This window comes from Aptenodytes patagonicus, chromosome 18 (genome assembly GCF_965638725.1).
Source record: "Aptenodytes patagonicus chromosome 18, bAptPat1.pri.cur, whole genome shotgun sequence".
Classification (NCBI taxonomy): Eukaryota; Metazoa; Chordata; class Aves; order Sphenisciformes; family Spheniscidae; genus Aptenodytes; species Aptenodytes patagonicus.
In genome coordinates, this window is record NC_134966.1 from 1,323,542 (window position 1) to 1,346,557 (window position 23,016).

The following is a 23,016-nucleotide window of genomic DNA, read 5'->3' on the forward strand; positions in this document are numbered from 1 at the left end:
CCTCTCCAGTGATGTTTGCCCGGCCCTTGCACCACGCTACCCAGAAGGGCTGCCATTTTGCTGGGCTCCCGGGGGGCTCCTCGGTGACGGGATTTTACCCGTCTTGCATTGGTCAGTGGTGACTGTGGCCCCCATGGTGCTGCTGGCAGCTCTGGCACTGTGGCTACCCTGCGTGGCTCTACACCCTGCCTCCTGCCACGGGGAGGTCTGGGGTCCCCCCAGGCGTTGCGTGAGGTCCTCGGGGCTGCCCTGCTCTGCCCAGTTTTGTGCTTCACCAGGACCCCTCGGTGAGGAGCTGCTAGGGCAGGGGCGGGAGCCAGCATGCTCCCGTCTCTCTGGTACACGTGCTGGGGATGTGCTGACAACCCAGGGAGCATCTCATGGGACCATTCTTTCATTTAGGGGACTAGCTAATATTAAAATGGAGCCTCTGAGAAGTTCCTTGCTGTGGCCTTGCTTTGCTAAGTGGCAACACCTTGGCCGTCGCCTGTTTGCACAGAGAACGGACGAGGCGATCCTGAAGTCGCTCTGCTGCCCTGGGGGGAGCTTTTTGTGGCTATTCATCAATCCACCAAAAAACGCCCCTCTCTCCCAAAAATGGGTGCAGCCACCCCCTTCTTGCGAAAAATTAGGATTCCAGCTAAATGCAATCTTTCCTTTCCATAGCGAAATGGCTGGGAGGCGTGCGCTTGTGGGATGGGGCTTGATTCCCCACAGGGAGGAGAGGCGACTGGGAAAGGGGAGAGGCTGGGTGACTCACTGGTGGAGAAGAAGGAGGAACTTGAGATACAAAAAGGAACGGGCAGAAGAAAGGTCCTTTGTTAAATATCCTGCCTGATGCAAGCTGGGGGGGGGGGGGGGGGGGGGGAGCGGTGTGTGCATGTGTGTGTGCGTGTGCCTCGGTGCATGTGTACATGTGGCTGCTGCGGTGGAAAGCTGGAGGTCTAGCAGGGCAGGCTGGGGCGTTCTGGCCTCTCTGCACAGCTCCGGGGGTGGGAAACGCTAAAATAACCAAGCAAAGTGGGGAATCTGGCCAGAAAAATTAAAATACAAGAGCATGGCTTTTGATTTGAAAGCATATCTCCTCCAATCACAGAGTTATCACAGGGTAACATTCTCATTTACTTTTTTTGTGTAGAGTTCATGCATGCAATTTTTAATAATAAAAATTAAAAAAAAGGAAAAGAAAAAAAGCAAGAAAACTGTCATATCAAAACTATGTTAAAGTAGAACTAATGCTAGAAGCACATATCAGTAATTTAGGGTAAATTATGTTACAGGGATGGTGCAATTATCCCCAAACCAAACATTATAAAGCCAAGAAATTAATCAATATTAACCGTAGAAGAGACTCAAACATGTTAAGGTATGGAAGTGAAGTGAAGGCACCAAAAACTTTAAATGACAACCAGGAAGAAAATATAGACAAGAACTTAATATGTCTTTAAAAATGACTTCAACCTAATCTGGGCTCATATGGTAGTCCCTGGCTGGTGGAAGATTTTCTGGAAGAATTTTTGGGTTTGGTTTTTTTTTTTTTCAATTAAAAATTAGGATTCCAGCTAAATGCAATCTTGCTGTAGAAAACGTCAACTTTCCTTTAAAAAAAAAAAAAAAATAGTTGTCTTTGACCTACTTTTGGTTCTTTTGGGCCAAAACCTACGTTCTTTTTCAGCCAAGAAGCGTTTGGCTTTGGGACGGCTGATCCTTCACTGAAAAGGTGACCTTTTCCATGAACCCCCTTGGTTCTCGACCAGCTCTGGCACCATCCCCACGGCTGCAGGGCGAGCATCGCCTCGCAGCGCCGGGCCCTCACTTGGTGGTGACGTGGGACGTGTGTCATGCTGTGTCTGGGGGGGACGCCCGCGGGCTGGCAGTGTGACTCTGCGGGGGCTGAAGACAGCTGCAGTGGGGGGGCTAAGGGACCTGTGCACCTCGTTACGTGTCTGTACGAAATGTGCCGGCTCGGAAGGTGTCTGTGTGGTTTATGCGTCTCACATGGCTTCTGTGGGGTTGCAGTATCGTGGGTGGCTGCGATGGATGGCAGTACGTCAGCTCTGCGAGTGCTATTCGAGTTGCAGGAGCTGCCTATGGGGAACACATGCATCTCCTCCTGGGGCGGTGGGGATGATGTGCCGCGGAGAGGCTGTGCAGCTCGGGTGATGGTGGGCGCTAGGACGTTCAGAGTGGGGTGGTAGCTTCCCAGGGCTGTCTTGGCTCCATGGTGCCAGCCTGTCTCTCTGGCACTCCTGAGGGACCATTCTGCAGGGCTGCAGAGCAGAATCCATTTTTAAAACTCCCGACAACGAAAAGGAAAGAAGCAAGGCCACCAGGTTTGCGTCTTTCGCTCACTAGCTAGGAGAGCCCATGGGGCTGGGGTCAGCCTGGCCTTCCAGCCCCATGGGCTCTCAAGCCTTGCCCATCTGAGACCTGGTGTGGGCCCGCGGCTCTGCCGAGCATCATGAAACAGAGCGCCTCGCTGCTTTCTCATCTTTACAAGGACCCCAGACAACGTGTCCCAGCATGCTACGTACTCATGGGGCCTTCCACAGCAGGAGGGCATTGGGGTCTCTGAGCCAGGGCTGCTGCATGGAAGCGGAGGGTACCAAATGGCAGGTTGTGACATGAGCTGGTGGCAGCACCCTCCCGCTGGCTGCTCACCCCACAGAGCAACCAGCAGGTCTGCCCAACATCACGACAAAGCTCGCTCCACTGTAGGCCTCCTGCAATAGCTGGATCTTGGACCTGCTAGCCTCCATCTTGGCCGCATTGGCTTGGATATTGGCCCCGCTAGCTTGTTCTTGACCCAACTAGCCTGGTTCCCTGGGGAAGGGAACCCAGGCAGAAGACTGCGACAGGCTCCCGGGCATCGGGGCATTGTTGCCCATAGCTGCCTCGCAGATGCAGCTGCCCCCAAAGTGGGGGCCATCTTCTGGGATGAGAGGGGCCATCTTCCTCCACAACTCGCCTGTGAGGAATGTTCCAAGAAGAGCATGACTGGGACCCAAAGCATGGGGAGCCCCATGCCATGCTGGTCCCCACTGGGTGAGGGAAGGGGAGAGCACAGCTCCACCACTTGCCCATGGGACCTCTGGTGCAGGTGGCCCCTGGACCTGGTCAGCTCAGGGCATTGGGGTGCTCCTACCCCGGGGCAGAGAGCGCTGTGGAGTGGTGTGGCGTAGGGTGGATGTCACACCACAGAGCAGGATCAGGCCCAGCATGCTTCCCCGAAGGTGGGAAGGTGGGAGGTACCAGGGGTGCCACACGCCAGCTGCCTCATTGTTCCTGGGTTCTTCCCCTCTCCTGTGCCCACCGTGGGCGCTGGTCCCCCCGGGTGCCCACTGCACCGTGATGCTCCTGCTCTCCCAGGACAGGATCCCTTGGTTTCCTAACCATGGAGTGGTTCAAACACAACAAAACATGTGTCTGGGGGGACATGCTGAGGGTCCCCCCAGAAGATCTTTCTGCAATTTTTTTCCCCCTTTTTTCTGTGCATCCCACCTGTCCCTCCTCCTCCTCGTTCTTCCCACCTTCTCCCCCCTGCACCACCCACCCCATCTCTGTCTCCTCTGCCCAGGTCGGGGCTCAGGCCACCAAGACACAACTTGCAACCTTCCTGCAGAGCTGCTCGGGGGGTGCAGCAGTGGGGAGGGGGGACCCCAGACATGGGGGCATCACTGGGACAAGGTGCCACCTGGAATATGGGAACATGGAGGCAGTTCAGGAGATGACAGGGATGCCCATCTTCCCTGTGGGGCATGGGGGATGAGTGGGGAGAGCATGGGTCCTCCCCCATGCCTGCCAGGCTTCGAGGTGACAGCGAGAGGAGCACTTTGTGTGAGATGGTGGCAGCTGAGCCCGGCCAAGGGCTCAGCTGTCCCCAGGGCCATGTCCCAGGGGTGCTCCAGGAGCTTCTCGGGATGGAGCCTGCATTGGTGGCAAAGGCAGCTGCCTCCGTTTCACATACAGAGCCGTGGCCCGGAGACCCCCTGCGATATCGCATGCTGCTCCCCAAGGCACCCCGAGCCTGCCGCCGAGGACGGGCCACCCCGCCACGGGGGGCCGCATCTCCCCGTGCTGCCTCCGTCCCCCCGTCCCCGCCGTGCCTCGCGCCTCGGGCAGCCTGGCGGGGAGCCTGCTCTGAGCAACCCTGGGCAGAAACCCGCCGGTCGGCCCGGGGAGGCGATTTCGGCAAGCCCGTCGCGCCGGGAGGTTGGGCAGCAAAACGCAGCGGCCGCTGCCACACGAGACAACAGAGTAGCCACAGTGCAGAGTGTCATACAACAGACGGCAACATGCAGAGGGACACCGGCTCAGTCCGACAGACCAACAGCCCAACCTGACGCTGAAGAGTGTCTGAAGCTCCAGCATGAGCAGACACGTTTGCACATTTGGAAACAGCTGGCTTTAGAGGCAGCAATTTGGAAATTTTCTCTGGTTACGTGAGAGCAGTTTTACTCCGAGGTGGAAAGCACAAGTTTGAACCAAGGTTGGGTCTTTAACAACCTCCTCTTTCAAGCCTTTGCGTCTGTTTTCTAGAGCTGCGTTACTGCTGACAATAACCAGAGACAGCTGTCACTCCTGTGCCGAGGACTACATCCCGAATGCTAATCGTCACAAACAAAAATCACATGTAGAGAATGTGACACGCATGGCTCTCGGTGAGGTGACACAGTGTCCAAATTAAATTGGGGTGATCGTTTTTAGGCATACAATGACAAACAGGTACAGGAACACTCAGGAACAGAAAAAAAAAAAAAATGTCATCGGTTTCAAGAGGTCAGCACCGGTAAGGTGAGCGAAGCACAGAGAGGAACATCAGAAATCATCCAGGCAAAAAGAAAACAAAAAACAAAACAAAAACTCGGTTGCATCTCCCAACTCATCACAGGACTCCAAGCCACCTCCTGCCTGCCCTCCAGGATCCCAGCATCCTTTCAGGTACACGGGATGACTGACTCACTGACTCACTGACTGACTGGTGACGAACATGAGCTATGCATGTACACTGGCAGCTTCGGGATGGGTGTGTGGCAGTCGATGGGATGGCAGAAGAGAGAAAGAGAGAGAAAGAGAGAGGGCAGAATTGTTCTTCTTCCTCTTACCGTATCCTTGGAGGACCTACGTCTCTTGAAGCTGGAGGCCAGGGTGGAGGTGATGGACCTAAAAGTGGCTTTCTTTTTAGGGTCAGGTTCTGCTCTACCACTTTTTCTATCCTAAAATGAATATGTATAAGTGATTAGATCTCTAGTGTGTTGTTGGAAACGCTAAATCTATTTGAATACTGCCCCATGTCATGTCCTTCATTTAGGTGAGAAAGCTACTGGAGGTGTCCTGTCACTCCCAGTCCTCCAAGGGCCTCCGTGACCCATGGCTACAGCACGGCCGCCACACTGCTACAGCTACAGGGCCGGCCTCGCGTCTGGAGCGCTGGAAACCCTCCGGGGAGTAGCCCTGCTCTCCTGGGTGTCTGCGTCCAGGCCGGCACAGCTGACCTCGCTTCCTGGGGATGCTCTGCCTGGCGCCCTGCCCCTCGCTGCCACCGCTAGCCTGGCTAGACCGAGAGGTGAGATGCTGCACCTACCACTAAAAAAAAATTGCTCAGGGCCTTTTCTGAGGCTGAATCCTAGTGCCACAAGAGAGAGAGAGGACTGCATTGAAAGAGAAGTCATTGTATGAATATTCTGTAAAAAAATGTATTCAAAAATTTAAATGACGCAGTTGTGCAAAGCCGAACGTGGTTGTTGTTGGTGGTTTGTTTTTTTTTTTTCCAAAGTAAAACGAGTTAAAAAAAACCAAGAAAACTGGAAGAAAAAGAAAAGGAAAAAAAAAAGGAAAAGAAAGGGAGGAAGCAAAGCGTTAGCGCTATGATGTCATCGGGGTCGGGATGAACTCAAAGAGAAACAGAACTGAAAAATGTAGCCATTGGTGTTAGCGAGTCGGACCTGGTTAGCGCAGGCTGGGAGCACCAGCCGCCATGGTGCGGGGGCAGCGAGCCGTGGGGACCGGCCGCGCTCTGCGGCGGGCGCTGAGAACGATTCCTCCCCAATTGCTTTCGTGCCAATGAGTGTGACCTTTCCGACGGGGGACGGAGTGACCAGGTCTGGCTCTGCTACCGCACGGGGGTAACCAAAATGTATCCCGCTGGTGCGTAGAGCATGCTCGGGGATACATTTGCTCCTCCTTCTCAGTTCTCTCTTTTGCGGACATGCACAAACGGAAAGGAAAGCAAGATGAATGGAATGAAATGTCTTTTTCTTCCATGGCATCTCAGGAAATAGCCATGGCAAAACTGTGATCCCAAAAACCATTATTTTTGTTTGTTTGTTTTAACAAATAAATCTTTCCACTTGCCTACCTTCTAGCAATGTACCAGATACTAGTGCTCTGACGTTTCCTCCTGTGGAAAAGTCTTACAATGTCAAACGGCTCTTTACCATGAGGCTGTTTACCCCCACAGGGCAGCATGCTTTGCTCACAGTCCCACAGACTCTGCCCAAGGACCCAGTGCAGTATTTTCTAGAAGGTTGGCAAGTGAAAAATGGCAGTGCGACTAGTGTGCTCTGTCCCAGCAGCCTTAACCCCCTCGGTGCTGCTGCTTTTTGGAAGCAAAGGAAAAAAAAAATAAAAAAAGAAAAAAAAAATAGAGAAATGGCTTTTCCGAGACTCTTATCAGTGAACTGAACCCAGCGAGCTCTCAGGATACAGCAGCCCGGCCTTGTGTTTCCCCTCGCTGCTCTCGGGCAGGTCGCCTCCACCCGAGCAGCCCACCCGCACGCCCCAGCCAGCGCTGCTCCCACAGGGCCATCGCTCTGGGCTCATTTTGGGGTCCCCAAGCCTCGTTCTCTCTCTTTCATTCACTGGCTCTGCTGCGAACGGCAGTCTCCTTTAGTCGCCTAAAGGATCTCTTGGTCTTTGAACGCCGGTTTGCTTCCCCAAGGAAGAAAAGCAGCCCAGGCAATTCAGAGAGAGCCTCCAGCTGCCCTAAACTGGGGTTTGGGGGCACCATGGGGCTCAGCCCCAAAAGCAACGGGGTAAGGGAAGTGTGAGGCTGGTGGCCCACAGATGTGCCCACGGCTCAGTGTCACTGCCAGGCACCACTGACCCTCCCGGGCTCCCCTGCCTGAGCGGCACGGAGGTGTTTCAGGGATGGGAGAAGCCGGGGAGAGCAATGGCCCCACAGAAGGGGCCCGGGGGAGCCTTGGCGCTGACAGGCACCGGCATTGCTGGCTCCCATGTGGGGAGATGTCCTTGTCGCCAAATGACAAGAGCACGCACCACCTCTTTTTGGAGTCGGTCCCGGGTATGACAAGGGCTACCACACCCCCGGGGAGTGGGCAGGGAGGGGGAGGCGATGGAAACCATCCCTGGAGCTTTTCTCCACCTGAGCACTGGACAGGGATGCTCAGCAGCAGTGGATTAACCCTTCCGTCTGCTGGTGAGCACGGCCGGAGCTGGGCAGCGGGGCAGAGCGCCTGCAAAGGGAGCTGCGCCGGCACTGCTTGCTTGGCCAGGGCAAGACGTGGCTCCGGCACGTGGTCCCCAGCAGAGCAAAGTCCCTGTCCTGAGCACCACTGGGGGCATTTGGGCCAGTTTTCTGTCCCGGTTGGAGCTGTGCACGACACCTCCCAGGAGAGACGGCATCGGCCAAGGGCAGCTCCCGGGGACAAGGCAGGGGTCCTACAGCTTGCTAGGCGCCCAGTAATGCCTGGCTGGAGTTACTGGGGTGCAGGGTGGGGGACAGAGGGCCCCATGCTAATCCACAGCTCTGCATTCACTGATTTGGTGAAGGAATGGAAAACGCACCTGTTGGAGATTTGCTCTAAAAACGGTTTGTCCTACCTGCAGGTTTTTCCTCCACACATTAACGGCGGCAAACGCCAGCTGCATCTGCTTCCTCCGCGCGTCCTTATGCCTTTTGTAAGCTATTTCTATGAATATTAAAAATATCCCGGCAACAATACCTCCAGCCACCAGCATAAACACACCTGAAATAAGCAGGAAAGTTACAGGGGGCAGTGGAAATTGCACCATGACACTTCATTTCCTCTGTATCACACTCAGCAACAGGAGCATCTGCCAACCCAGGGTCCGCCCGGCCCCCCGCCATCCCCCCGCAGTCCTGGAGGGGCCAGGGAGGGCAACCCAGCAGAGCAGGGCAGGCGCTGCAGGTTGGGCACCCGCAGTGATGGGCAGAAATGTGATGGGGTGCTGGATGTCCGTGCAAGCTCCTGTCGGTCGGGCACAGGGCACCGGCTGTGCCGCAGCAATGCTGGGGGACAGGCATGGTATGCTGGGTGCTGCACCGAGCACCAGGGCAGACCCCGTCCCCTGGGGCTGTAGGGTTGTTTGCACCAGAAACCCAGCTCTGGCACTCCCGTTTGGCTCATCTGGAAGGATAGCCATGCACAGAGCTCTCTGTGCTGTCCTCAGCCAGTTGCAACCCTCGGGGCTGACATTTTGGGAGTGGTGTCTTGAGGAGATGGAGCAAAGTTCCCCCTCTTTTGGTGCTTCTGCCTTGGCCTGCGGTGCCAGCGAGGATGGGGTCCCATCGGACACCCTTCATCCCCCATCACCACATTGGCTGGGCGAAGGACCGGCAGCACCGCATCGCTGCAAAGGCAGAGCCCGTCGGGGGGAACTCGCAGCCTTTGCAAAGAGGGACCAAGAACCCCCCCCCCCCCCCCGTATTGATTATCCTCCTCCTGCCCCCTACCCGCTGCTCAGGGTCAGCCGGGACACGCTCCTCAGGGCTGGGGGACTGCCCCTCGCCGCCAGCTCCCTCCTGCAGCAGGGTCCTCGCTCGCCTCCACGGCCGCTTTCGCCTCCCCCGAGGTGCTGCTCCCCTCTCTCTGCCTTGGCGACAGCTCTGATTTCACTGTGACAGCCGCAGTTTGGCCAGAGCAGAGGGAGGGGAGCAATGTTCAAAGCAGGACAGCCCCACCGATGAGAAAGCCACCCCAGGGAAGGTGGGGAAAGCTTCGCGGAGCTGTTTCAGCTGTTTCAGGTGGGATTGGAGCCCAACACAGCAGCCTCCCAGCACTAGGAAAGCACAAACCCAGAAGAAGCAGAGCTTTGGCCCAAGAGGAGAGCCCCAGAGAGGATAATGTCTTGAGCGAAAGCAGGCTACCCAGCGAAGAGGAAGAAAGAGGTTTGCAGAACAAACCTGCCATATTTTCAAAGGTGAGTGTTGCTGGGGCATTGCTACGGGAATCACACTCTTGATACCTCACCCAAGTCTTGTCCAAATCCTCCATGAAGCCGTTCTCGTGGGACCTGAAAGCACAAGGAGACAGGACAGAGTAGTCACTGGGGACCAGCCGCAGGCAGCTGGGGCACATGATCTTTGTGCCTTCATGCCCTCTGTCCTAGGACTCTGCACTTGCCTGCAGCCTACAAACACACGAACCGATGATGTGTGTGTGTGAACACTTGTGTGTGCATGCCTGGCTGACTGCGTGTGTGTGTGTGCGTGTGCACACGCATGTGCATGTATAGCTTTTGCATAGAGAGAGTGTGTGTGGCCTGTGTCTGCAGTGGCTGTCTGTACTGCATGTGTTTGCACTCTGCCCTGCGCACAGCCAGTGCTGCCACGAGACATGTGCACGGTGCAGTGGGTGCGAGGAGGCATCCACAGCTGCCTGGTGCCACTGACCCATGTCTGAGAGCCGGAGAGCTGGCCGGCTGCTGCCAAAAAGAGCCACGTGTAAGCTCGATTCCCAAGGGGAGGGATGGAGCTGACGGGTGTAGGCAGGGCTTCAAGAGTGTGCTCGGAGGGAGGTTGCAGGTAGCTGACACGAACCACATCCCCGGTGCCCTCCTGCGCAATCCCCCCACCTGCCAGGGCCACTTGGGAGCTCAGGCAATGCTGGACCCCAATCCTGTCTGGTGATCACCAGCACCCTCTAGATCAGGGCAGGGGAATAACTGCTGCCTGGCAGCTCCCTGCTGTGCACGGCGAGGGCTGGGGCTCCCCAGCAACCTGGTGTCACAGCTTGGGAGGAAACAAACCATGTCCCCGTGGTGCCTGTCTCTGCCTGAACAGCTAGTGGGAATGGAGGTGGGCACAGAGCACACGTCCCACCATGTATCCCCCTGCACTTTCCTCCCTCTTGTTCCTGGCACATCCCCACTGCCTTCCTGAGCCACCTGTAGCCCTGGGCTTCCCCATCCCCTCCCAGGAGGACACCAAGGGCTCCTGCTGCCTCTCCAGGCTTCTCACATTGTCCCAAATCCCATCTGGCCCGCTGCCACCCATCCCCATGGTAAGACCACTCCACAGGCAGGGTCCCATGGCTCCCTACGTTACCCTGGGTCCTGCCTGTGTCTTCCACATCCTGCCCATCCTCTCTTTCAGGCCTTTCATCTCCACATCTCGGGCAGGACCCTGGTGGCTTCTGTAAGCCAGTCTCTTTGTAAAATTAATCTCGCATGTCCCCCTCCCTCCACTTGCTGCTTCCCAGCTGCCTGTTACTCCATCATCATATTCATCTGTCTGCCTCGAGCGCGGCATTTCCAAACTAATACAAGGAAATCCCCTTTTACCCATAATATCAGATTGACTTGTGGCACCCCACACTGCAGGCTCATGCTGGTATAAAAGCCTTAGTTGGACTCAACAGGGGTCCTGAAGTATCTCTGCCCAACAGGAATAGCCAAAGTTGAAAAAAAAAACCCTGGAAGATCAAGCCAGGGCAGCGCAATGCTATCGGCCAGGCTGAGCTCGCAGGGCGAAGTGGGGAAATGGCAGCACCCCCACCTGCTGCTGCAGCCCACGCCCTGCTCACAAGGAGGTGGTGCTGGATGGCCTCAGGGCTGCTCTCTGCCAGCTTTGCCTATGCTCCTGCAGCCGAGCACGGCTCCTGCTCCCTGGCCTGCTCTGCTCTGCCCTCCCACCAGTTCCGTGCTGTTCCCCCAGCCCTGTGAGCCGGAGCTGGGGCTGCCGGTGCCCATCCCGGTCAGTCAGGCACATCCCCTTCGTCAGGAGTGACACAGCAGCCCCCAGAGACCCTGTCCCTGCAGAGGGTTTAGAGGGTGGGGTGGCAGTGCCTGGCACGAGGCTACTTGCGTGCTAACACATGCAGCATTTGGGGCAAGCCCCATGCCGAGAGCCATGTACGGACTTGAGGATGGCCAGGGAGACGTTCTGCTTCCACGGGCTGTCCTTGCGCATCCCGATCCCGAAGCCGGAGCGGAAGAAAAGCTCCCCCGTCGTCACCAGGTCACACTTCTGGGAGGCCTCGAACTCCAGCACTGCCGAGTCCCAGATGAAGGCGTGGAGCTTGCTGGACACCAGGAGAGGACAGACAGGTAAGGTTGGGCAGCTCAGCTTGTCTGCAGCTACCATGGGAGCAGCAAGGGTGCTCCCAGCCCTAATTAAAACACTGATTAGCATCACCCTCCTCCCAGCAGGGTCTGTCTATGTGCTGCTGGGAGGCAAAAGGCTTGGCAAAATTTTGGAGGAGGAGTTCAAAGGGTTTATATGGGATTTGCAGCCACCCAGCCTTGCACAGAAGCAACCGCAGAGGCCAGAAAGGGAGGCCATTGCCAGGGCCACAGCTCTGAGCGTGCCTTTCCCCACGGAGACCTTGTGCTCTCCATCCAGAGACCTGGCATGCACTAGGACTAGGCAGGTCCCATCAAGCCATGCAGCTCCCTCCAGCTTTGCATCAGCCCTGCTTGCTCTACCAAACTGCGGCGCCCCAAAACTCTTCCCAGCATGGCCAGACAAGGTGCTGGTCCCACTCACTTGTCCCTCACTGCCTGGATGGCTTCGGCAGCGCTCTCATAGTTGTGCTTCTCCATGTGCCGGTACATGGTGCTCAGCTCCACCTGCCGTCGGAAGTAGATGTCCACCGAGCTCTGCTTCACCGTGGCATAGATGAACTTATCAGAGGGGTTGCGCAGCTGAAAGGCAAGGGCAGGGCTCCTATTTCTTCTGTCCTTCATCAACCAAACTGGCTCACCCCACAGCTGTGTTTCCTAATTTTCCATCCCCTTCAAGGACCTGTTTCCCAGAGAAGACCTTGATCTCCTCAGCAGACCTGAAGGTGCCATGGGGCAGTGGATGCCATCAGGCAGTGAATGCTCTGGGACCATGGTGGTGGGGCAGGGGATGTTATGGGACAGGGCACTGAGGATGCAGGAGGCCTGTGGATGCCATGGGGCTGGCAGTGCCGTGGGCAGAGGGTGCAGGATGCTGTGGGTCGGTGCTGCTGTGGGGTACATTCCTGCGTGCCTGGGCTGATAAGCTGTGGCTGTGCCCTTGCCAGAGTAGGAAATGGGTTTGAGGCATGCTGGTATCTGCTGAGAGTATTGACTGCACCGCAGGGACAATTTCATTAGTTATAACTCATCCATAATGAATCGTTTCCTTGTTGGTTAGTGCAGGCTCTCCAGGAACTGGCAGGCAGTTTGGCTGGGTACGTGCTATTTCTGGACAAGGTTTTCCCTGCTGATCCCTGTGTCTGTCCATTCCCACCTAGCACAGGGGCTCAGATGCACCAGCAGCAGCCCCAGGCAGAGCTACCCAGGGCTCGGCCCCCTGGCACAGACCCACAACCATGTTAAAGCAGGGCTCTGGGAACTATAAGCCATATCATATGAGCCAGGAGATACCCACTGGACGCATCTCCTGCTTCTCTGCCCAGAGGTGGACAGGGAAGGGGAAAGCAAGCGAGGGGTCATTACCCGGGGGTCGTTGATGCCCGTAATTCTCTCCTCAGGCCGGTCTAACACCAGGAAGGCTGCCAGGTTGGCAGTGTATGAAGCCACAATGATCATAGCGAAGCCAGCCCACACCATGCCAAGAATACGGGCAGAGAAACTCCGGGGAGCACCTGGAGGGAGAGAGGCAAGATCAGACTGGCACGACAAGGGCTTGACTTGGTCACCAAAGCTACGTCCGTCCCACACGAGACCAATGGCAGCTGCAGATGTGCCCCATCTATCTGCTCTGCCATCAGCCGTGAAGGAGCTCCTGCATTGCCCACATCAAGAAAAACCCATGCCTGCTTCCAGGGCATGATGTGTCTCACCCCGAGCAGATGGGTAACCCTGGGCAGGAGAAGCAGCCCAAGAAGGACCCGTTTCCCATCACTGATGGTGAGAGGTGGCAGGATGGTCTGCACAGGGAGTGCCACACCCCCAGCATCACCAAATCCTCCACCAGCCCACTCCAGGGAAGGCTCAGGGAACGAGGGCTGTACCTATTCACCGAATGGTCACCCAAGGGCATCAGCCCTGCCACAGAAAGGAGGCAGTGGAAGAGGGCATGAGCTTCTCCCCAAGCCTGGTGTGCCCCCGGCTCAGGGCCAGGACTGCAGGGCAGAGCAGTCCCGCTGCGTGCTGCAACACACCTTCTCCGATGCCGGAGTTCAGCAGGACTCCCCAGGAGAACCACATGGCTGAGGAGAGGGTCAGGGCATCTTCCTCCTCCTCCTCGCTGTTCACTTTGAACCGGCCAAACGGGCTGGAAAACAAGACAGAGAGCTCTTCTCATATCCCTTATCCTGGTTCCCAGGCCTCTCTGCTGTGCCCTAAGTCTCCTGATGCAGCCCTACATCACTCATCCCTACAGACTGTGCCTATGCCCCACACAGCTTTTCACCCCTTATGTCCCACTGCCTTGCATGTCCCCTCTGCTGATCTGCAACCCTGTCCAGCTCACACTGGTACTGGTACCATCACGCTTCTCTTCAGGCCAGAAAGATCATCTGATCCTGGCCATCTCCAGCCTCTCCCACTGCAACATGGAGGGCTCACTGCAGATTAACCGCAAAAGCCTCTGGGCACAGGGGGGACACAGGCTCCCTGTCCTTCAGAGGAGCTGCCTTGGGGTCAAGGAAGGGGACTAACTCAGAGCCCAGGAGCTGACAGTCCCCTTGGTCAGGCATCAGCACGGCACCTGGTCTGACCCTCATGTTCCCACATATCCAGCTGCCGAGTAGCCCACATATCCATATCTCTCAGCTTAGCAGCGGTCAGAGAGGCCAAGAGCCTCAGCCCAGGGTTGGCGGGGCAGAAAAAGTGGGTTTAGCTCCTGCAAGAGCCTCATGACGGGCTGCAGGGCCGTGCCTGAGCAAGACACTGTGGGGACCCAGGGGACAGTTCCCAGGAGCACCTCCCTGTCCCCTCCAGCCCTTGGGTGACCCAAAGCGCACTCACCTGAATCGGTCTAAGAGGTACAACATCACTGCCACCACATGCACAGACAGCCCCACCAGCAGCCAAAGCGTGCTTTGGAAAGGCTGCATGAACGAGTCCAAGGTGCTGCGGGGTATTTCCTGGCACACAGGAGAGAGGTGAACAGCGCTGGCACCCATCATGCCTGCACCTTGCCCGCCTGGCTGGACTCACAAGGGCCCCTGCCCTGCTCCGAGCTCCTCCTGCTCTGCTACATGGGAAGGGTCAGGGTGGCTGAGACAAGACCCAGCAAAGTCTGGCAACCTAGAGGCTGGCAGCCCACAGCAAAGGCTGGGATTTGCAGCAGCTGCCCTGGGGTGGGTAGGGGCCAGCAGCTGGGGGAGCTGGGCGTGGTGCAGGCATGGCATGTGTCTGCAAGCTGGGGAGCAACGGGAACCTCCCCTGGTCCCAGCCCATACCTTCTTCACAAGGATGGTGAGGCCCTGGTACTTGAAGGGCTTGGAGAACTCAATGTACTGTGCCCGCTCGTTGTTGATGGTGAGGGGAGCCACAATCATGTCCGCTTGGCCGCTCAGCAGCTCCCCCATCATCCCGTTCCACTCTTTCTTGTTGCTGTTGTTAACCTGCCAGAGAGCCAGCGCAGGATCAGACCACTGCCCTGACACCTGTCCCCCACCAGCCAGGACCCCCACACACGTGGCAGGTGCCCTGCACTGCCCTCCCACCCCTGCTCCGGAGAAGGGCCTGGGGGTGTTTCAACACACAATACGGACAAAGAGATATCACAGGCTGCCCAAACTCACCCGCTCTTGGGTACCAAATTTACCATCAGCCACCAGGTGAACCTCGTAGGTGAAGTTCATCACCCCTGCCAGCCGGATGAGCAGGTCGATGCAGAAGCCATAGCAGCACAGTGCCACAGTGGGGCGGCCTGCGGGTGGGAGAAAATGGGGGGGACAAGTGGAGGCAGCCCTTTGCCAGGGACCCCATGCAGGATCCATGGCTGTCCCCAGCAAGAGCAGCCACCTGCATGGCTTTGCTTTCATATGAGATGTAATCACATTGTTCAGGCAGGGCCATCCGCCTTGACCACCTTCCATCGCCTATGGCTGCTGGCAAGCTGGGGGCAAAAGAGTCTCTTTCATTTGCTATGTCCCAGTTGAGGTGGGCTGAGAGTTGGTGCTACCAACCCACTGTAGGTGACGGAGGGGGCTTGGTGCATGCGGGCTGTGCTGGAGGAGTGCTGATATGAACCCATAAGGTTGAACACAGCCTGTGACACAACTCAGGGCTGGGGAGTTGTGCACAGGAAAGCGTGATGGGCCAAGGGGATGCACTTCAGGTGGATTTGGGCAAGCCTGGCATTGCTAAGCAGCTCACACCCCTACCAGGTGCGCGCTCCTAATCCTGAAACAAGCTTTCCATAATAAAATGGTTTGAAGCTGGTGTTGTTAGTGCCAGTGCAGCAGGTGCTAAATGTGCCTTGGGGTTCTCGCTTCTGCTTGAGATCAAGGCAAAGAGAACTGGAGCATGTCAGGAGACAGAAACATGGGATGCAATCCCCCAAAACAGCCCTGGAGCCCACCCTGAAGAGGGACAGCAGGAAAGTCATCAGTTGGGGTCAAAAACCTGAATCCCAGTGCCCAGTTACAGCACAGCACTACTGTGGGGCTGAACTGACGAGGGGGCATTTTGGGGATGAATGTGCTGTCACCTTTCTGTTCCTCATCCTCTGGGCCTCTTGTGCGACTGAGCACCCTCCCTGGGGACCCCTTCTTGGGACAGGAGTCTTCATCAGCTGGGTGGGCTGGGGGAGCCGCTGCGCTCACCACCAGACTGAGTTACCTGGGATGGTCTCGTTGGGTCCAGTGCAAAAGACCTTTTTCACAGGATCTCCATTGATGGTGAATTCCTCCCTGCACGTCCCATCTGATTGCGTGGGCTTCACATACACAAAGGGTTCTTGGTGGATCGTCACGATCTGTGAGGCAAAGCACGAACACCTGCTTGTCTTCATTCCCCTCCAGAACTATCTCCCCCTGGGTGGGGAGCTGGGCTGCCCTCACCATGCAAGCATGGCCAAAATGCCGTGGTGCCCTCCTCAGCTGCCATCTCAGCACATGAGACCACTCAGTCCAGCAGCGGGACCTGGCTTTGACACGGGGAACATTTGCTTTCTCTGCACCCAAGATGAGGAACAGCCACACCAGCATCCTCCTTCGTGTGGCACTTTCACCTCGGCCTCAAAGCCTTTCACACCCCTCTCCCTAACAGCAGGCTGTTGAGAGCCACCGCATAGCCAGGATTAGTGCCCTGAATGGTGCTCTAGACACTGTCACAGTGCCCCAAGCTAACGCAGGTATTTCAGCCCTGCCCTGGACCTTTTCAGTAAAGCAGCATCCCAATGCATCTGCACCACCTCTGCAGGAAAGGGCTCACTGCAGGTGGGAATGTGCGATTCCCCTTGCCTGGACAGTAAGGCAGATGAACGGTCATACTGGTAAGACTAGCCTGCCCAGGATCCAGTGGCTGCTGGGATACACTTAAGGGAAGGGCATGAGAAGCAAAGTAACAGTGGAGGGAACTTCTCCCACTGTCACCTCCAGCTTCTGTCCATGAGCTCTTCAGGGATTTCCTGAGCTCAACATTGCAGCCACCAGCCCACCCACCCTCCACTAGCTTGTTAAATCTCCTTTTGAACCTGTTTCCTTCTGGCCTCTCTACTGTCTAGCAGCAACGGGCTCCAGAACTGAACTATACCTTGGCCAAAGGAGCCCATCCTTCTATTTCCTGCAAACCTGTGGCAGGTGCCCTCTGGCTCCCAAGCCATGAGGAATGGTGAACACCTTATCCCTCCATCCCTTCTCCACTGTTCTTTCTCATATCCCCTTTACAGCTGTCTCTTTCCAAACCAAAGGATACCTGCCACCCTATCTAGTTTGTCTCCAGCTGGAAGTTGTGCTCTAGCTCTGAACACCCTCCAGTACCTTCTCTAAGTTGTTCTGCTATATCCTCTCTGAGATGGCAGGTGCCCTGGGTTTGCAAATGCTGCTGACAGCTGCAGAGGCAGCAGTGGAAGTGGGAGGCAGATGAAGTCACAGCCCTGCATGCAGAGAGCTGAGGACACCTGCCACCCCCAATGACATTTCCTGTTACCTTCAACTTGGTCGACATCTGATAGCCTTGAGGTTTCTCGGTCTCTCCCCCTGGCCAGATAATCTTCCGGTCGTTGGTCAAGACCTGCCGTCAGTCCCAGAGGAAGGAGATAGACATGAGGCCATAGGTAGACACCCCAGTGCACACATCCCTCCTACCCAACCTGTCCAGGCCTGTACGTACGTGGCTGCCATTGTAAATCCCAACTTGGACCAGTTTCCGATTCTGCAGGTTCATGATGCTGTAGTTGGCAAACTTCCTGTCCCCGTCCTCGTTGAATTCCACCCGTCCAGTGACACCCTCCGAGTACTTGGAGGACATCAACACCCTATGGAGAGAAACACAGAGGGGCCAACCTAGAAAACCTGCTGTGGACACTGGGACACCTAAGAAGGCGTCAGAAAGGCAAATGCTTTCTCTCAGATGCCCACTACCCTATAGAAGTCCAGTCAAGGCTACCTATGGTCTGTTCATAGCCCTGTGGTCATCCTCTCCTGGTGGATGGAGTCAGTTTCCTGAATGTTGCACTACCATATCTGTTGTCATTGCCCCTTGTTTTCCACCAGATCAGTCCCATTCCTTTAAGGAATGATCTGTCCCACAGCACCCAAGGACACCTTCCTCTGAGGGTCCCTTGGAAGCAGTGTCCATGCCACTGCTCCTGGTGCTTCTGTCTAGCACCAGCCCATTACATCTGGGTAGTGCCCCCAGCACATACACCACCAAGGGGAGAACCAGCCCCCCAAACCCTGGAAAGACGATAGTGAAGACACAGAAGAATTGCCTGAGCCACTTGCAGTGCACCATAGAGAAAAACTTCGAATAGCTCTTGCCAAAGATTGTGTCGCTGCAGATGATGCCAGAAATTTTTCTAAAATAATCTCCAGGCTTTGCAGGTCCCATGTTCAACAGAACCCAGATCTACAGAAAGGGCATCCCACAGACACCACGGCCATGTCTGCAGAGAGCAACCCCTGCCACAAGATCCCACTGCCAAAAGCAACACCCTGGTGCCAGGTTGCATGCTGCAGAGAGCAGCCCTCCTGCACGGGGAGCCATGCTGCAGAGGGAATTGCTGCTTCACCAAGATCCAGCCTGCAGAAGAGGCCCTTGTGGCTCCAGCATCTGCAGTGATGCAGCACAAAACCCCACGCAGCACAAAGATTGGGTTCTGGGAAGCACATGCAGCATCTGCCGATCACACTGCCCACGGCAGCGAAATCCAACATGCGCATGCTCTGATCTGCTGAGACACCACCAACCAAAAACGAAGCACCAGTATTTGCTACAGCAGAGAGCAAACCTGTCCCATGCATGGAGACGTCTTGCCCCCAAGTCCTGCTTGCAGCACGCTGACCCATGCTGCAGCCGTGAAACATTCAGCAAGAAACGTATCCGCAGCACCGAGCTCCGATTTGACAGAAATATCCCCCTACCCTGATTTGGCAGAAAACCCCCTTTGTCCCCTCTTCCACCCACAGAATTAAGATCCGGACCAGAGGAGGTCATCCCTCCATGGCCCCAAATCTCTTCCTCCTGGAGTTGTTCCCTGCCCACACTGATCCCATCTACCGAAGCATTGCCCAGGAGACCATGGGTTGGCATGGACTGAATTGGTGCCAGGCACCAGGATGATGCCTAAACAGCCTGGACAAACTGGGGGCCAGTGCCTGAGCCCCCAGTCCTGGCTAGTTTTCTAGAAGGCATGTAGCCCTCACATCTGAATCATGCAGGAGAGTCCAAGCAGTCCTGTGCCACATGCCTCAAAGCTTTAGTGACAGGTACTTTGAACAAATCTACCACGCTGTCCTTTTCCACATGCTCCCACCTTTTCCAGCTCTCCCCCAGCAGGTCCTCTGCTCCCTCCAGCAGGACCCTTCCCCAAATACCTCTTGAAAAGGGGTCCTGTCTTCCAGATGTTGGTGTTGCCCACACAGCCCCGCGGTGGGTCTGTGATATTCTCTTTCTCAAACAAGTCGTGCACGGCCTGGGCCACCACCGCGACAGCGTCGCTGATGTGGGCTGACTCATTCTTCCCGTTGATGAGCTGCAAACCGATCACTCCTGCCACGAGCAGAGGGGAGAAGGCATGTCAGCAGGGCACACCGTTTACTGTGGTGTTACTCTCATGCGCAGGGCTCGGGGGCCAGCAAGCAAATGGTTATGGGGCTGAGGACCCCTCAGATGCAGCTGGGGAGTTGTCTGAGTTTCAGGCAGGGGCAGGCAGGGCAAGCATCTGCAGCAGCGCTGGACTGGCACCATCCTGCCTGCTGGATGGGGACTGGGGACAGCTACGTGGACTGCTGACACCCCATGCTCCATCCCCATCCTCTTGCCCAAGCCTTTCCCCCAGGTGACAGTGAGCTTGATTTGGGGCATGGCAGCGTGGCCAAGGCTGCTGCCTCCCCATGCGGGCAAAGAGAGTGGAGATCAACGCGTGGGACCCTCCACTCGCTCAGGACCACCATGGCATCATGTTCCCCCAGCCCAAGGGGTCCCTGGGAGGGCAGGTGCCGCTCGTCCCAGCTCCGAGCAGGCTCCTCTAAGCCCGGCTGACAGTGGGACGGGTGCCTCCGGTGGGTGCCTACCATCAGGGGCGTAACGCAGGGCATTGCCCGATATCTCCCGCTCCCCCACCAGCCACACGTAGCCGGAGCCTGTCATATTGAGCATGGCTGCTGATCTGTACACCGTGGCCGCATCATCCTCACTGCAACGAGAAGAAGGGAACGGCAATGTGGCTCCAGGTACCGGATGGCCCCTTTTCTCCTGTATTGGACCCCAAGGGGCTGGCAGAGCCAGGGAAAACACAAGCCCAGGCAGCCCTCCTCTGATAACTGGTTCTCCTTTTCCAAGGTCTTTTCCAACCTTAATGATTCTATGATTCTATGATTCCTGGGCAATGGCTAATTCCTTGATGCAAAGGGAACCTTTCTCTCAGCTTCATCTAATCCCACAGCACCCAGCACTGCTGAGCATCTGCAAATCTGGCCCACTCCTTATTGCTCACCGTCTACAGGCATGGGGGCAATAGGACTCCCCTCCTTCACAGGTGGATCAGGATACATCATCAGTAACTATTGCTGCTTCTGCAGCTAACACTTTGCAGGACAGGCAGACATCTCAACCACGCTCATGAATGCAAGTTTCCTGGCCAGCAGCACGCACAACACAGCATCCACCACCTGCCTGGGACATGGGGCTTCATGTGGGTTTTTCTCCCACACTCCTTGAAAGGACAACATGCCCCAAATCTGCACTGACTCCAGTGCTGGGCAGCGTTGCAAAGGGGAGAGTGAAGAAATCAGAACAGGGCGGGGAAGGGACAGCTCTGCCTTACCTGGCAGAAAGGATGATGACGCGAGCCTCCAGCTCCTTAGCCTCCAGCAGCAGCGACGTCACATTTTTGGTTCCGGGGTCAAACTGAAGCACTTTCTCAGCCTGTGATTAGTGTGAGCAAAGCTGGTTAGTGCAGGAGCCCCAGGACTGCTTGTGAGAGCCATGCTATCTAGAAAAGGGTCAAGAGAATTCATTAAACTGCACAAAAGTCTGCCAAATAAGGTTGGTTATAGCTACTTTTTTCTTTTTTCTTTTCTTTTCTTTCTTTTCTTTCCTTCCTTCCTTCCTTTCTCTTTTAAGGTTTTGGCTTTTTGGGTTTTTTTTTTGCACTGTGCATGCAAACTGAAGTCAATCAAGACCCAAAAAGAGGCGTGCATTGTACAGGAAAGAGAAAAAGGCTTTGAAATGCAATTGAAAACTCAAACGAGTGTTGTTTTTCAAAAACATGGGAAATGAAAAAAAACGTATTGCACAGGGTTAACCTTTGGGAGTAAAAGTGAGCAACTTACACCAAAGAACCGTTTCCTTTGGGGAGGAAAGGGGGTTGGTTCAACTTTTCAAAAAAAAAAAAACTTGCAAGTTAATTACTGGTTCACATGCATGTTTCAAAAAGAAATCCTTCCGGGGTCAGCTGGCTAGGTTTCCATTCTCAAGTCCAAACCAAACTATCTCAACATAAAAACGTGCTACCAAGAAACATAGTCATGGATCTTTTTTTTTTTCTTTCTTTTCTTTTCTTTTTTTCTCTTTCTCTTTTTTTTTCTTTTTTATTTTTCTGGTGGCTGTGGCTATTTTTCATTTGCTAGTTAGGTTGGTGGGCGGCGTGCATTTCCATGCATATATACCTTGGGTCCTCGCTTGTTGTCATAGGAAAGTTGGTCGAGGTTTTCATAGTTCCTTTTTTTACTCTGATGAATAATGTGCACAGAGAAAATATGTAGACACAGAAGAATATTATAAACAGTTGAAAATGACGTGTAGTAAAGCAATCCAACATCCACCTCCTCCTCCACTGTTTGCTAAAGGGTCTCTATAACGCTGGAGCTCGCAAAAACCACTATCAGGAGAGAGTGCCTCAGCTCTCACGGGAGCGTCAGGGTGCAAAGCCGTATCGGTTAGAGCAAGCCTGAGTGTCACAGCTGTTGCGATGCAGTTGCATTTCCCTTGTGGGAGTGGGGAATTCTTCAGCAAGAAATTTTTATCTTAAACTCAGAAACAATCTACGCATCTCTAAGGGCCTAAGTGGTGGGATTTCCATGGAATTACTGTGGAAGTAAAGGACAAAATGTTGTGTACGGAAAGTGCTGGATAAACGCAAACTGTTACAGTTAATAGTATTAGCATTACTACCGTCACTATTATCATTACAATCCTGTTCACCCTAAGAGAGTTCACAGCAAATGAGCTGTCTCAGCTGAACTTCTCACCTCCTGCAAGGAGGGAGCAGCTTTTTGGTGCTCTGTTGCTGTCCAAAAGAGAAAGAAAAAGCTTGCTACGTCCCATGTTGGCTCAAAGCGTGGCAATATGAAGCAATGGTGATCATGGGATGACATTGCAGCTTTTACCTGGTACTTGGGGAGGGCCGAGGGCACCTCGTGGCTCTGCGGCACACCGGTGGCCCTGGGAGGTGCAGCTGCCGGCGACCACGGTGCCCATAACCTGGCCCCATGCGTGGCTAGTGGGGTTCACTGCTGGGTGGTCTCCATGCTGCTGGCCGGAGCATCACACCTGGACCAGGGACAGGTGGCTCAGCATGCACTGACCCTGCAGATAATGGACCGGAGCAGAGAGCCTGCTTCCCACCTTGTCTCCTGCCTGAGCCACTTCTGCTGCTCAGCCCCAAAGGAGCCAGGGGCATGAAACCTACTTCTGGAGGGTTCCTCTCCTCCAGGCAGCGTGCTGAGGGCTCACAGCCTCTGCTCTCAGAAGCCTTGACCCTGCAGCAGCTCGCCCAGAGCCCCGTGGAACATCCTGGGAGCAGCCCCTGTGGTCATGCCAATAACATCAACCTGATAGTGCCTGCAGGATAGTGCTTGGCAGGTTTTGGTGGAACATAGTCTGACCTCTTCCTCTTGGCCCTGTGCCACCCCAGCTGGGCATCCCTGATCTGTGTGTATGGGGTATGGGACACGGCTCTATTCCGATCTCCATTTTGCAGCATATTATGGCAATGGCAACTGATCCCTGCCAGGAAACCCGACCCTTTGCACCCCAGTAATGCAAGGTTGCATGTTCCCAGTTTGTTCCTTAGGCAGCCAGGTCTTATCTCTGCATCTTGCTTTCCAAATTGAATAGCTTGTCTCTTCCTGAGCACTCAGACCAGTCTTTGGCAGGACATTTTGCCAGGTCTCCTTTCTGTGCAGCCGTGTGATCTTT

The 23,016-nt window shown here is 55.4% G+C and overlaps 1 protein-coding gene across 15 annotated transcripts in view; it reads right to left on the minus strand.

Moving 5' to 3' along the window:
- Positions 1 to 23,016, minus strand: part of GRIN1 (glutamate ionotropic receptor NMDA type subunit 1) — a 40,773-nt gene that overhangs the window by 2,665 nt on the left and 15,092 nt on the right. Inside the window, exons 4-22 of one of the 15 annotated variants that reach the window (XR_012996786.1) lie at positions 21,486 to 21,548; positions 20,642 to 20,742; positions 19,890 to 20,011; positions 19,191 to 19,365; positions 17,485 to 17,629; positions 17,302 to 17,385; positions 15,991 to 16,126; positions 14,949 to 15,076; positions 14,604 to 14,768; positions 14,167 to 14,285; positions 13,359 to 13,471; positions 12,691 to 12,839; positions 11,750 to 11,907; positions 11,124 to 11,285; positions 9,167 to 9,276; positions 7,843 to 7,988; positions 5,946 to 6,197; positions 5,106 to 5,216; positions 1,999 to 2,270 (exon numbers count right to left, since the gene is read on the minus strand). Coding sequence is in view for 13 of the 15 variants with exons in the window: in XM_076355692.1 (XP_076211807.1) it covers positions 2,067 to 2,270; positions 5,106 to 5,216; positions 5,946 to 6,197; positions 7,843 to 7,988; positions 9,167 to 9,276; positions 11,124 to 11,285; positions 11,750 to 11,907; positions 12,691 to 12,839; positions 13,359 to 13,471; positions 14,167 to 14,285; positions 14,604 to 14,768; positions 14,949 to 15,076; positions 15,991 to 16,126; positions 17,302 to 17,385; positions 17,485 to 17,629; positions 19,191 to 19,365; positions 19,890 to 20,011; positions 20,642 to 20,742; positions 21,486 to 21,548 (2,643 nt within the window). In the remaining 2 variants the exon portion in view is untranslated. Of the gene's footprint in view, positions 1 to 1,058; positions 2,271 to 5,105; positions 5,217 to 5,945; positions 6,198 to 6,358; positions 6,401 to 7,842; positions 7,989 to 9,166; positions 9,277 to 11,123; positions 11,286 to 11,749; positions 11,908 to 12,690; positions 12,840 to 13,358; positions 13,472 to 14,166; positions 14,286 to 14,603; positions 14,769 to 14,948; positions 15,077 to 15,990; positions 16,127 to 17,301; positions 17,386 to 17,484; positions 17,630 to 19,190; positions 19,366 to 19,889; positions 20,012 to 20,641; positions 20,743 to 21,485; positions 21,549 to 23,016 lie in introns of those variants that run through there. The other 14 variants (XR_012996785.1, XM_076355692.1, XM_076355696.1 and 11 more) reach the window with 14 other exon arrangements.